Genomic DNA, 15,179 nt, shown 5'->3' with positions numbered 1-15,179 from the left:
TGCAGCCTTTAATCTTTGTGCTGTGTGGTCACCATGGGAGCAGGTGATTTCATCCTGACTGGAGAGTGTATGCAGATACACCTTTACACACACACACACACACACATATACAGTGAATACAGTAGACACATATTTCTGCTCCATGAGACACAGGAATGAAATGGACAACCTCTCTCACCATCTCACTCTCTCACTTACACACACACACACACACATTTCCGCTCACTCCACATGTAATGTAATCACGTGGGCTCTCCATGCCTCCTAACCCAATAAAGCTGACAGCTTCCACCACACACACATGCACACACACACAAACAAACACACACACACACACACACACACGCACACATTCTCCAGAATCAACCTGTGATACCTCTCCTTTCATTTCATCTTCTGTTCTCTTTTCCGTCTTATCTTTCCTGCTACAAACTCATCCATTGGCAGCTTCCAGTAGATTTTGCAGTTTTCCAGCTTCTGACTGAGCTCCTCTGTTCCTGCTGTAGTTAGCAGCTAACCATCGAGTCTCATTAGGCGCTGACCCATTTCTGGTGAGCAGAACAGAATTTGGGGACTGACTCGAGCCGATCCAAGATGCCAGAATAAAGCGTCTGGGGAGGGACAGAGAAACAGAGGCTAAGACAGAGAGAGTTGGATCGACAGGGCTAAAACAGACAGACTGTGGATGCTCTTTGTTACATTATTCAACGACAGTCTTGAGTTAGGACAGAGAGGACAGAGAAAGGAAGAAGCATTGATAAATAGAGAAAGGAGAGGTCAAAGAAAGCCAAAGTAAAATTTCAGGATTATAACCGAGTGTGTTTGTGTGAGTCGTTCGGGTCTGCCCAGCGTTGTGGAGGGTGACCAGGCGCGGCGGCCATAACCGCTCCTCCGAGCGCCATCTGCTCCTCGCCGCAGCAACTGTTGCCAGGGTACCTGCTCTCCTCTCCTCCCCTCTATCCCACCTTTTACTCCTCCTCTTTTGGCTCGTCACCTCCTCGCTTCCTCTTGATTTTTTTCCTCTTCTTTTCTTTTTCTTTTGGCTCTCATGCCTTCCTTCTTTCATCACACAGACTCTTCTCTCTTTCTTTCAATTAATTCAGCTTTCTATTTTTTTCTTTCTTTCATACTTTAGAAGATACCTGCAGTCTATTCAATAAGCTTTATTGGCGTGACATTCAATTAATTGTATGTTAGCAACGCTTCAGCAAAGTGCCAATACCACTGAAATACTACTGATACTACTGTTAAATCTCTTCCTTCGTGTGCCTTTTGCATGTCTTTATTTAACTATATACAATGTACATACTGTACTTTTCTGTCATTTCTTCAGCTACCTGCTACCACACTACTACCACCACTTCTCCCCTCCCCAACACACATACACACACCACCTCCACCAAACTCTTTAATTCCCTGAGACTTTTCCTCTCCTCTTTCCTTTGTAATCTATCTTTCCTCCGTTCCTTCGTTCCCTTGCAGTTGTGTGGACATGACTCAGGGCTCCCTGTCTACAGAGAGAGAGAGAGAGACCGAACAAGAGAAAGAGTGGAGCGAGGAGTTTGATGGTGGGGTGTTTAGTGAGAAGGGAAGAAAAGAGGTAGAGTGAGTGGGGGAGAGGGAGAGATCGTAGATCAGAACCGTCATGATTGAGCCATCTGCTGAGAGGAGGCCAGTGAGACACACACACACACACACACATACACACGGACGCTTAAAGATCTCCACTGCCACCCGTTGGTCATTTCCTGACACTACGCCTCTCCTTCCTGTCTCCGCTCCTCTCTTGCATCGTCTGATTGCCCTGCTGCCATCCAGCAGGAACATGCCAACCAGAGATGAGACACGTAGCTCTGAACATCGATCAGTCTGGTCTGGTTGTCTGGTGAGCCCAGTCTTAAGCAGCCGATTCTGTTTACTCCACAGGGTTTTTTTGTGCTCTAATATATGAGGTTTATCTCCACCTAACTCCTCTCTAAGAAGAGCCGAGCCTCAATATGGATTATAAGGCTTTGGCTCTTTCAAAACATATTGAGTATAGCGGTATGTTACAGACTCTAGCCACTGCTACTATTCACTACTGTAATCCTGCTTTTGCTGTTTCATTCTTGCCCTGCAGTTAAAAGTGCTTTGTTGTACACCGTCTGTTCTTTTGTGTGGCTGTGGGTGGCTGTGTGTTATTGCATTTTTATATGTGCAAACACCGTCAGCTCGAAATCGTTCTTTCTTCTCCTCCCGGGGCCTTTTCCTCTGTTCTTGCCGGCAGGCCTAAACGATGTCCACCCTCGTTCAACTGTCTAACCTTTAATAGATTCATAAACACTCCCTTCCCATTGGCCAGAGCAGGCTATTTCATCCTATTAGAGATTAGCATACGGCTGAGTGGAGGAGGAAGTGCTCTTTATATGCTAATGAGGAGATAATGTATGCAGCAAGGACCAACCAATGCACCGTCGGGAGGATTCAGGGTGGCCTGACGAGCAGAATCTTGAAGCAGTCCTTTCTTTATCTTGCCTTTCACTCTCTTTCACAGACACCTGGACTGTGTCTGTGAGATATAATGCAACATAATGGCTGACTGCAGTGTTACACCTAAAACAGACTTCTGTGTAAAGGTGTCACTGTAGATGCCTATAACGCTGGGAGTGTATTGAAAATGCATTCTTTCTATAGCTGATGTAATGTTGTGGACACTTGTGATAAAGAGCAGTAACAATGGCACTGAAGAGGAGGTTTGCATAGTTTGAAATGGCTCTCTTAGACCAGGAATAGCTAATTTAACCAAATCCACCTCTAAAGCTCACTTACTAACATGTTATCTCTTGTTTGTTTAATCAAAAAAAAGTGTAAAAACGTCAATTTGGTGTCTTGGGGGGTTATGTGCTGGACTATTTCTTCTACAGTTGCCGGGCAACCAGCAGAGATTCCAGGAAGTTACAGATATAACAAGCTATAACATGTTAATTAGGGAGCTTTAGAGGTGCTGGAAGGATGCAGATTTTTCCTACATTTGGACAGAGCCTGGCTAGCTGTTCCCAATCTTAATGCTAAGCTAAGCCTGCCGGCTGCTTGTTGGTAGCCTTATATTTGACAGATAGATATGAAAGTGGTTTTGATCTTCTCATCAAAGTCTCAGCAAGAAAGCAAATAAACTTATTTCTCAAAATGTGAAACTATTCCTTTAACTGGCTTGATTGATAATGTGATTGCTCAACAGTCCCTCTGACCAGCTGCCCTTTCCTCTCTCTCTATCCAGGAGCAAGGTGTGGTGGGAATGTCACGACCACCTGGCGCCATCCCACCTCCACACCCTGCGAGTGGCGTGGCCTCAGGGGTGGGGCCCAACCAGGGTTCAGGTCCACCTCCAGGCTACGTGGGTAACCAGCAGCAGGCAGCCATGATGAAACAGATGATGGCGATGGAGCAGGAGAAGAGGGTGCAGATGCACATGATGGAGCAGCAGAAGCAGCAGCAGCAGCTCTTCAGAGAGCAGAGACAGCAGCAGCAACTACTGGCTGAACAGGTGAGGTTTCTATGAAGGCACAAGATTAGTGTGTTGGTGTGGTGATTAAAAAGCAGAGAGGCCCGTATGATTCATCTATCATACATTTAATTATAATTGGTGTGTGCACATTGTTTGTTCATACATCCCTGTATATTTGTCTGTCTGCAGCTCTAACAAGACTAGCTCATCCCCTCCTCTTCCTTACTGTTGTCTGGTTGCATGTATAATTACCCTCAACCAGCCCCCTCTTCACTTCTTCCTTTTCATCTCTGCAACGTGTGTGTGTGCGCATGTACATGTGTGTGTTTTGCCACATGCCACCTGCTGTGATAATGTGGTGTTTTCTTTTTATTTCTCTCTCTGTGAAGGAATCAAGTGTTAAAGAGTTCTGAACTCTGAAGTCACCACCCACTATGTTGGTTTTAATTGGATCTGCAAAAACATACACAGACACACAAATATAGGTGTCTGAAAGAAACACATCCTGCTGGGGTTTAGTGTATGTTGTTAACTGGATATCATACCTCCATTTTAATGAGCAACACCTTCTCCTGTCCAGACACACACATTCAGTAACTGCTGGGAAGAACCCAGACAGCTTATTAATGATTAAACCGTTATCCATTGAATTTTCTGTACTTGTGCTTTAATATCAGGGCTGCCTCCTGATTGAACACTGATCAGTTATTATTTCTGTAGGATCATGCATTATGCAGAGACTGTACACATAGCTCATCCGTACCGGATGTCTCTACTAAACCAAACATCTGTCTCTATTGTACTAAACATCTGTCTCTACTGTACTAAACATCTGTCTCTACCAAACACCTGTCTCTACTGTACTAAACATCTGCCTCCACTGTACTAAACATCTGTCTCACCTCTACTGTACCAAACTTGTCTCTTCTGTTCCAAACATTTCTTTCAACCCTGCTACACCAACATATTTCTCACCTCTAATTTACCCAAAGTCTCACTTCTGCTGTACCAAAGTGTGTATTGTTTACAGTCGCTGCAAGATTCTCACTCAAAATGCCATGAAAGTTGTGACAGCTGACAGTTTGCATCTTATATATGTGACACAATGCTTAAGTCCAAAAAAATCGAATATGGAGAAAAGAACACTCTACACACGAGGTCAATGTAAAATTTAATGATAACAAACAAATACTTTTACCCCAGTGAAGCTCTAATGACCGAAAGTTTGGATTTATCAATATAAACCCACTTTGGGACTGAATGCGCAGAGCGTCCTTTTCTTTAGTGTGCATTTTGTAACAATATTTAATTCTGTTCTGTTGAACTGTTCTTTCTGTGTGACCCTGTTTGTGTCTATAATGACACCAAATCTCAAATTTATGAAATAGATATGAATGCATGTAACACATTTATAACCCACACTCTTTGTGTATGCGTGTGTGTGTAGCTCCAACAACAGCAGCATCTCCCGAGACAGATGGGCCAGGGCCAGAGGAATCCCTACCCCCAAGTCAATCAGTACCAAGGTAAGACATGAACATACAAACACGTGCATTCATCAGTGCAACAATACACACAGTGATGCAAAAACACAAGAGTGGCAGCACCCCAATAGATTTTCTGATAGACAAGACAGGACCTGACCTAAATTCTATTGATGACCACATTAGTAAATTGATTTTTTGGTAAATCAGTTCTCTGTAGAGCCCTCTTTGTGTACCAGATGGTTACACAAAATGGGCGCTTTTGGTTCTGTATGTAAGCAAATTCATATTGCTGTCTATCTTGGTCTGCAACAAGCATGATATACATGGTGGACTGCCAAGACATTTAGACATTTAACAGATTTTACAGTTCACTCGTTTCCATATTCACAGACAGATACACACACAAACTCATAAAAATATGTATGCAAACAGCACCACTGACTGAACATCACCCTGAAAACCAAACCTCGTCCTCTCTGTCTGTCTCTGTCAGATATATCAGTTGGTGCTCAGATGCTCTTCAGCCTCTCTCTCTCTCTCTCTCACTCTCTCTCTCTCTCTCTCTCTCTCTCTCTCTCACTGTCTTGTTCTCTCCAAAAAAAAAAAAAAAGAATTTTCCTGCTCTGCCTGTTACCACGGCAACTTGTCTGTCCTGGATCCCCCAGAGTTCCGGTGAAGTCAGAGAGATGGATGAGAGGAGGGAAGTGGGAGAGAGGAGGGGGGGGAGTGAGGGGGGAGCTGGCAACAAGAGGAATAGGTAGATGGTCTGGTAGGTAGAAGGAGAGGTTGGGAAGAAAGAGAGAGAGGGACGAGTGGGTGAGAGGATGATGGAGAGATGAAGAAAATGCAGAGAGGGAGGAGGAGAGTCAAGTCGAAAGCCATTTATAGCCATCAGTCTGTCTGAAAGTCTAAGAGATAATGTGGAAAGGAAGCATGAAACTAATACACCTATTACTTCAGCTATCCTGTAGTGTATCAGTGATTTAAAAACAATGATGGCATTAGTACCACCTGCAATCAGAACTTAATCACACTTACTGTATTCATTTATAATAGTTCAGTGCCCATCCAAAACATGCCTGTTCGGACCAGGCCAATTACTTATTTCTCAAGAACCGCATATGTATGTATCAACTGACAAACATATCAAAATGATAAGGATTTAATAAAGTACATGGTTTAAATCCACACAGAAACTTCACCAGTGAGACTAAATTGGAGTTGAAGCGTAGAAACAGTTTACGGCCTTCCATTGGTTGATTCTGCTGCCCATCAAACGTGTTTACACTCCTATTGGCTAGTTTTACTGCCTCCACCTCTGTTTTTTTCTCCTGTGTATGCTCATTCTTCTCTCTCAGGCAGTTTAACTGACCAGGGCGGGTGCCTTTGTCCCGCTCATCAAGTCAGAGCCCAGAAGCTCCACCCCGCTGTGATGTGATGGTGTTACTATCAAACAGCCCTCACTGCACTCAGACACGGAGCAGAGTGGCTCATTGTTGACTTGTTTATTCAAAGTTTATTAATATTAAACGTGTCGGGTGTCCAAATTGCACCAACACTGCACACCCTTGGGTCCCCAGCAATACACCCAACAAGTGTGAAGTCGATCGGATGAACAGTTGTCGAGATATGGGAAGGACACACATACAGAGATTCCTTCCTTTATAGTCAGAGAAATACAAAGGATACGCGTAATAGATGTGGCTGTTTTGTGGTGTTACATTACCTCCAACTCCACTCACTCTACTCTTACTTAAAGGGGACCTATTATGCATTTCCAGCTCCATATCTTTATTCTATGGTAGCTTTGCATGATTCACAGTTCAAAAAAACTCCTTATTTATCGTATACTGGCCCTGTATGCAGCCACTCAGTTCTAGTGTTGGGAATTCCGGCTCTTTTTAGTGTGCCAGATCATTTGGCTCTGCTCAGCGATAAGAGCCGGCTCTTTCGGCTCCCAAACTGCTCTTCGTTTAGTACCACGTCTGGCTTTTCAGCCAAATTTAGCATTGTTTTGACCTATGATTGGTATGTGTGCACATATGTCACTTAAATTATTCAATGTAATTATACTAAACCTTAGGTTGTCTAGTGCCTCGTGGCTAGACATGCACAATTGCGCACTTGAGGGTTGCTGGCGCATCATATATAAGTCTCACCATGCTTGGCTCTTAATGTCAGACCCAGACTGGCCATCGGGAGCACCGGGAGACTTCCAGCAAGCTGATTGGCCTGAAGTGTCAGGCCAGTGTTAAAAATGCTAAATGAATGAGAAAACAACACAGGGCAGCTACAGTCCCTCAGAACTGTAGACCATAAGCCTCCCACCTGCTCTTAACCTGATGGTATGATCTCTGTCTGTCATCACACATAAGGCTGGGTATTGTTCAAAAAGTTACGATTTTGGTACCAATACCAGTACCTTTAAAGTGATACAGATATCAATAGAGTACTTCATTTGATATCTTTTTTTTTCTACCTCATTCGATACCCATCATGTGCAAAACTGTACAATGAAGTATTATCACCACAGACTGCATTAAATCAAAGAACGCTTGCAGTGATTGCCTGTGAGCAAAACCATATAGTCATTTTTTCTAGATCTGGATACAAAAAGGATCAAATGCAGGTATCGTTTGACTGGAGAAGTTTCAACACTACTTGGTACTAGGTTATTTCGTGTCGATACCTTAAAGGTATTAAGTACCGATACCCAGTCGTAATCACACATGGTCGCACACACATACACATCAACACAACATTCAGTCAGTGCATGTAGTGCGCATGCTCATAGTGCTGACTCATTTGCAACTGACACATAACTACCAGTTCAACCCCTGTCTCTAACAGGCAGTTTTAGCTCCTGTCTCTTTAAGCCCCCCCTTCCGATGAGCCCACTATGTTCTGATTGGCCAGCTCTCTGGAAGCCTGCAGTGGGGCAGCTGTATGACAGTCGTGTTAAGTTACTGCCGATGCAAACCCCACATTTCCTGCTTTACTGCGTCATATTAAAAGCTTTTAATTGACTAAATAATGGGAGACTTTTATTGTGAAGAATTTGCAGGAAATTAAACGTGTTCCTCGCAAAAATTAGAAGAGCTTTGTTAGTGGCACTAAAAACTGGGTGACACAACAAGATATGGAGATATTTGGAGCTCAGGGGATCAGTTAGAAATAATGATGATAATGTTTGATGAAGCGCTACAGGCGACCAGCACACCTCCAACAGGTAAGCAACTTATTTTACTTGCCCTGCTGTGTAATGGAAAAACACTCACAGCGTGCCAGCTCAACTCGAGTCATGGCTCGGCCCAAAACAATGGAAAAATGGCATAATGTTAGTGGAGCAGAGCAGTGAACTCAGGCAGTGTGTGTGGAGCAGATGACCATATAAAGAAATCCGTCAAGAGTTGACCTCAGCTCTGGCTGAAAGTAGAAAAAACTGTTGGAAACTGAGTGTTCAGAGCAGTCTGCAGCTGGTGCTTTTTGCTCACAGGGATTACTCCTACATGTTTACCTCATTATTTGACACGTTGACCATGTTTAATATGAACAATGCGACAATGTAACATCATATATATATGAAAATAAGGAAAAGCATAATAGGTCCCTTTTTTAAGAGTCTGGAGTGTGTGATCCTCTTCTTTCTTACTCCTCTGTTACAGTTTCAGTCCGAGCTTTGAGGTGAGGGATTAGTGGAATGATGTCAGAAGTGGGTTTATTAGAGGATTTAGAGCCATTTCCACGCTAGCAGACCTCCTCAGCTCTGCCACTACTGAGCGTCTAATAGGAAACAGTGGGGAAGTGAGGTGTTGGTGTGCAAGTGTAGGTTTTTTGTTTTTTGTTTGTTTTTTTTGTTTGGTTTTTTTGCCGTGGTAGGATTTGAACTAAATTGAGAGGGAAGCATTCGTTTCCAGAGTAAACAGGTTGTCACAGAACATAAATCTTTCCCTCAGCGCTGACTTATTAGATCAGTCTTGTGTGCGATTTGGTGATTAAAGTGGATCTAGTATACAGGCTCCAAAGCTCTCTCACAAAAGTCCAGCTCCTTGGTGATTTCTCTCTCCATATGCCTCTCTAATTCTTTCCCATCTCCATTGTCTCTCTCTGTTGCTCTAACTTGTTCTCGTTCTTCTCCTCTAGGTACTCCTCAGGATCTGGCATCCAGGAGCCAGGCTCTCCAGAACATTCGGGCCGCCCGTCTTCTACAACAGCAGCAGCAGAACCAGCAGCAGATGGTCCAGATGAGTTCTGTTCAGGGTCAGGGGGGCTCTGTGGGACCCCAAACTGACATGGGCCTACCCTACGGCAACCAGGGGTCCAACCAGGGTTCCCTGTACGGGCTCAACCCCTCCATGAGCCAAATGATCCACCAGCAGCAGCACCAGAGCCAAAGCGTCCAAGCCTCCATGGGTCTTCCACCGCAGCACAACCCTGCCGGAGGGCCACCCCGGCAGGCAGGTGCAGGGCCTGGGGTCGGAGGTATGCCTGGAGGCCCTGGAGGTGGTGGAGCTGGAGGGTATGGAGGACAGGGGATGTTAATGAACTCCATGACCCAGCAACCCCTCAAAGGCCCTCCTAATGCCAAAGCCCAGGCACAGAGACTGCAAAGCATGCTGGGAGCAGGAGGAGGCGGCGGGGGAATGGCAGGAGGTGGCTGGCCGCAGCAGCAAGGACAGAGTCTGCAGGCCATGGCAGGAGGAGTTGGAAGGACTACAGGCGGAGGTGGAGGGGACATGGTGGGGTTCAGCTCCGCCCAGGGTTATGGGATGCAGCCAGGTCAGCCCCCGCGAATGGCCAAGCAACATTTTCAGGGTCCGGGCCAGGGGATGAGCCAGGGGATGGACCCCAGGGTGGGCAACCCAGCGGCAGGTATGGGTGGCCCAATGATGGGCCCTCACATGGGCGGGCAGCCCAGGACCAACCAGCCCCGGCCCATGGTCATGAACCAGGGGATGAACCAAGGGGTGATGGGACAGGGGATGACTGGGATGGGGGGTTTCGGGCCAGCCCCTGGGGGGCCAGGAATAGGGGCAGGGGGAGGAGGAGGGGGACCTTACGGACCAGGGGGAGTTGGGGTTGGAGGTCAGCCGCAAGGCTACCAGAGGACAGCCAATCAGGATATGTCATCCTATGGATATGGGGGCGGGCCCTCAGGTGGAGGAGCCTTCGGATTGGGCGATGGCTCAGGGGCGGAGCTGGACTCAAGTGATGGTTGGATGGAGGAGTTTTTCCCGAGCCAATAGCCAACGGGGGAAACTGGAGATGAGTTTTTACTGGATGAACTAAACATTAAAGTAGGACAAATGTTAATACCCGAGAAAGTCAAAACAAAAAGGATGATATGATGTGGACTTATGACCGGCATGTTTTTGTTTTGTAAAACATGAGCAAGGTTATAAATTAGTTCATGTGTTATGTTTTGTGTGTGTATGTGTGTGTGTGTGTGTGTGTGTGTGTGTGATAGAGAGAGAGATCATTATGTCTCGTGCATATTAATGAAAAACCAATATAGAGATTAAGAGGTGTGTTTCCATTAGTTCCCCCTTTTTCTCCATGGAATGAAATTTTCTTGTGTTCCAGTGTTTGAAAGCGAGCCCCATTTATACAGTGCTTTGAGCCAGAGCTTCAGCAGGGGCTGATTGAACACCGCAGACTGATGAAGGGGGAGGAAGACTTGTTCTCAAGACAGCAATTTATTTGTGTTTGTGTGTTTGTGCCACCCAGCTCAGTGCTTCAGATCTCTCAACTATGTGAGGAGCTGAAGGGAGTAGAAAGCACTCTCAACACTTCCATTTCCTATCTTAGATACACACTCGCACACACAAATCTGTCTCCCTCTCACACTCTCACTGTTCTCTTCACTTGATCTCTCTTTCTCTCATCCTCCTTCCCTCTCTCCTCCCGTCTTTCCCACCCTCTCTCCAGAGACTCGTTCCTCGCTCTCAACACTCCTTTCTCTGTTTAAATTGTGAACATCACAACAGAACAAATGATGTTCCTCTCTTGCGCCACACGAGCACACTCTGCCCTCTAGTGCTTTTGCTTGGCAACTGACGTGGGTGGCATTTTTCGAGGGGGTTTCATTTCCTGTGCGTGGCTGTGGATGATGGGCATGTACAGTAGAGTCAGACAAAGAGAGTTAAATGCAGAGAAAGAGGGAGACAAGAGGCAGCTAAAGCAAGCACATGGACTCAAAAGCTTACATACACATAGACAAACCAACACAGATAAACAAGCATCAGCCCGGGAGGATGAGCGGATGTGTGAGAGGCAGCTAACAGAGCTAATATTACATTAAATCCTCTGCCTGCATGACACAAACTACATCACATGCATCAGGCTGACACAAAGCTAAATGATCGCTGGGCACTGAATGTATTCAAGCACCACAAGTGACTTCTTCTTTTTAAGGAAAAAAAAAAAAAAAACGCTCATTGAAAGCCCACCCACGTTGTTTTGTTTGTTGCTGTGTTTTATCTCTAACAATGATGCTGGTTGTGTCTGTCGATTAAAAGAAAAAAAGTTTAAATTAGCCTTCTTTTAGTTTGTGTTGTCTTTTGAAAATCTGTTTGTCCTCCCATTACAGCACAGCCTTCCCTTCTGGTTGTCAATCACCGTTGCCCTGCTTTACATCGTGGCTTTTCTTGTACCGCAGCTATGAAAACGCCCTCGCTCCAACTAGAACGTAACTGTGCTATACTGTAACACTACTGTGAAGAAATGCGAGTTGTCCCCTTCCAGCGCTTTACTAGGAAAATGAACCACTGCTAAGCCTTGAGTTTGTTTTATAGACTCTGTGATTCCTGGTTTTAACAGTAGAGAAACTTCACACAGCGGACAGGCTTAACGGGTGACAACGATTAGCGCCAGTTAGCATCAGAACACTCAGTGCTTCCACTGAAGTCTCCCCTTCTCTGAGCTTACTTCAGTAAACTGTAGGCTTTACTCCAGACCGTATGGTTTTGATCATCAACAAGCTGTCCACTCTTTTGCCCTAATGGTTGAGTAATAAATATGTGTCAAATAGGTTTTAATACAGTAGTTGTTGGTAAGATACCACCTTACTTCTCTAACTATTTTGTAATCTTGGTTTAAAGATGAATGAAAAAGTGTCTGTACATGCATAACTTTGTATTTAGTTCATCAGAGTGAAAGTTTTGAGGATGATGCTGTAATCAACAAACCAAAAAGCCTTCTTCTCTGTAAACTAACTCCTTGCCATCAACGCATTTGTTCTCATGGTTGTTGGTGTTGTATAATCCAACCCTTTAAATACAAACTTTAACCACCACACCCATCATCCTGTAAACGTTGCTGCATTTAGTAGCACCCACGAATGAGGTTCTGTACTTTGATTTTGTCATGTCTGGGGAGTCGAAGTCCTCTGTCTCACTGTGTGGAGTTTGAAGGTCGAGGGCATGACCGATGTTTAGGGTTGGACTGTTCCCCAGTTTTATCAGGGCAAGATGGTCAAAACAAACCCTGCATCAGTGTCTGGATAAACTCTTGGACTGTTTGAGCCTTCGTTGTGCAGGAAAAGCAGTGGAACTCCACTGTTCATGCTTCCAAAACTAACTGGATACCAATCCAGTAGTCCAGGCAGGCTCAAATAAAAATCAAGTGAACACTGTTGGTGAAATGGAGACGGTGTGTAGGAAAACACCTTGAGGTTTATCACTCTAAACTGTAGGCGTGAAGGTAGAGAAACACTTCTGGGGCAGTGTTCATGTCACAGAAGGTTGTGACTTTTTTTGTCTTCTTTAAAGTGAAGGTTCGTGATATGGTTTGATATCCCTTCAGGAAGAGAAAGGAAGCTTCCTCCAAATATCATTATGTACCGGGACCAAGTCTGTAGACAACATTTTAACAAAAATTGTTGTTGTTGATGTTCTTTGTTTTTATTTTATTTGTTTTTTACTGGTGCTGACATATATGTGATTATGAGAAAAAGTATATAAAAGATAATGGCTATTTGTAAATATGTTTTTACAGGTTTAAATACATCAGATAATACAGTCTCTACTCTGTAAAGAATTTACTGTTTGTTGGAAAATAGAGAAGTATTTTTATTTTTAAGTTTTTTGGTTTCACTTTTAACCCATCTGAGCTATGCCATTGCACTTCAGACAATGTCTTACTACTAATTTGTATTGTAAACCTCCTCTCTTTTTTGGATTTTTTTTCATTTGTTTTTTCTAGTTTGAGATTTGACTCTGTTCTTAAGCAGTGCTTATTTCTTTTTATCCTGTACAGAATTCTGAAATGTTAACAAAAGAGAATTACAAAAACTTTTTTTTTTTTTTTTTTCAAAAAGATACAATAAAGAGAGAATGTTCTCGCTGATCATATTAAATGAAAGTTTCTGTTGTTCATTTGTGAGCAATCACAACATCTGTGGAGCCTGAAACTGATTAATATAGTAAAAGGTTATCAGACAATCAAAGGAAAAACTGAATACACAAAAATTATAATGGAATTATTTCAGAAAGTAAACGTTAGCATTAGCTAGCTAACGTTACTTGGAAAGTTTCTGGTTTGACATTATCGGAAAAGATATTTAATCACACACATCTACAAAATGCCAAGGATGACAATAAAGTTAATGAAGACAAGATGCGCACTTGAAAGATGAAAATGATAAAAGCAGAGTTTACTTCCAATTATTGCTAGCTAGCTAACTTTGTTAGCTTGCCAGCTAAAATGCCTTAGCTACTGTTCCAAATGCCTCTACGGTGATGCTACAGCAGTGTGCAGTACAGTATATGATGATTAACGTTATGTGCACTAGTGTAGGTTTATCATGGATGTATAAAGAGAACTGGATACAGTGTCGGAGGCAGGGCCCCGTTCATTCCTATGAAAGTTGCTCAGTGGCGCATGAAGCAAAAAAAATTGACTTCCCTGTATGAAAGTACCCGTATCTTCCGCATTGTGTGGCCCATAGAGCATGCGCACTAGTGACTTTTTCTGGCTGAGTCGGCAACTTCCAGTTTAGCCCTCCGGCTAACTTGAATGGGGATAAAACAATTCAATCATGCGGCTCTTCTAGGCTTTTGGAATGTGATAGGACCGAACGGATTTAATCCTGATAGTGAGACAAGTCATTTGGGGTTGTGACGCTCAGAAAAATTTATCTGCTGATTTACAGACGTCTCTTTCACAATGTAAGTCTATGGGAAAAAGTCTTTTTGGGCCAGTGTGCATCACGTGACATTGTAATTACACGGTTTGGGTGCTATGTCAAATTTGCTTCAAAGCCTGGCACTCTTTCTGTGTCCAGTTCTCTTTATACATCCATGAGGTTTATGAAGAAAGTTGGCTTCAGCGAGGTAGCTAGCTGAAAAGTATGATTCACACACAAACTCTGGACCAATCAGTGCTCTGGACATGTATAGACACACCCATCTCATTAACACATATGTATAAAGAAATCTGGAAATGTGGTGAGGAAAAAAAGTAAGTTTTGATTAAGTTAACCACTGGTTGGGGCGGTTGTGGCTCAGGAGGCAGACCAGGTCATCCACTAATCAGAAGATAGGCAGTTCGGTCCCCAGCTCCTCCAGTCCACATGTTGAAGAGTCTTTGGGCAAGATACTGAACCCCAAATTTCTCCGGAAGGCTGTGCCATCAGTGTGTGAGAGTTTGTGTGAATGATTAGAAACTTCTCCTGATGAGCAGGTTGGCATCTTGCATGGCAGCCTCTGCCATCAGTGTATGAATGTGTGTGAATGGGTGAATGTTGGCATGCAGTGTAAAGTACTTCGAGCGATCTGAAGACTAGAAAGGCGCTATATAAATGCAGTCCATTTACCATTTAGTGGTTAATGTCCATTTCATACACAACAATACTGTGTGTGTGTGTGTGTGTGTGTGTGTGCATACACAACATCTATACTTACCCGCGTTAGCTGACAAGCAGTCATTTCATTTCAGGATCGCAACGCTGACGGAGACAAATGCACACACATTCATGTAGCGCCAAAAACCAGACTGACTAACTGCTGCAGTAATGTTTTGTCTAACAGACCTCATTTGCATAATTAGACTTGCATATGCTAAAGAGCAGAGCCTTAATTCTGTCTGGCGGTAATAACAACGATGAATCATGGGCTCCCTGTTGCTGTCAGCAGACAGACAGACAGACAGAGACCACACACAGGGCCAGGACCTTTTTGTTGTAATTCATCTTTTCACAGCCCGCCCCT

At 44.0% G+C, this 15,179-nt stretch overlaps 1 protein-coding gene across 1 annotated transcript in view; it reads left to right on the top strand.

Annotated features, from left to right (window-relative positions):
• maml3 (mastermind-like transcriptional coactivator 3) overlaps positions 1–13,045 on the top strand; it is a 110,991-nt gene extending 97,946 nt beyond the window's left edge. The window contains exons 4-6 of the mRNA XM_067584227.1: positions 3,257–3,523; positions 4,932–5,010; positions 9,115–13,045. Of these exons, the coding sequence (XP_067440328.1) occupies positions 3,257–3,523; positions 4,932–5,010; positions 9,115–10,217 (1,449 nt within the window). The 3' untranslated portion in view covers positions 10,218–13,045. The remainder of the gene's footprint in view (positions 1–3,256; positions 3,524–4,931; positions 5,011–9,114) is intronic.
• The last annotated feature ends 2,134 nt before the right edge of the window (positions 13,046–15,179 follow it).

This window comes from Thunnus thynnus, chromosome 3, assembly GCF_963924715.1.
Source record: "Thunnus thynnus chromosome 3, fThuThy2.1, whole genome shotgun sequence".
Taxonomy (NCBI): domain Eukaryota; kingdom Metazoa; phylum Chordata; class Actinopteri; order Scombriformes; family Scombridae; genus Thunnus; species Thunnus thynnus.
Note: the sequence above shows the minus strand (reverse complement) of the source record. Positions and strands in the feature narration are given on the sequence as shown.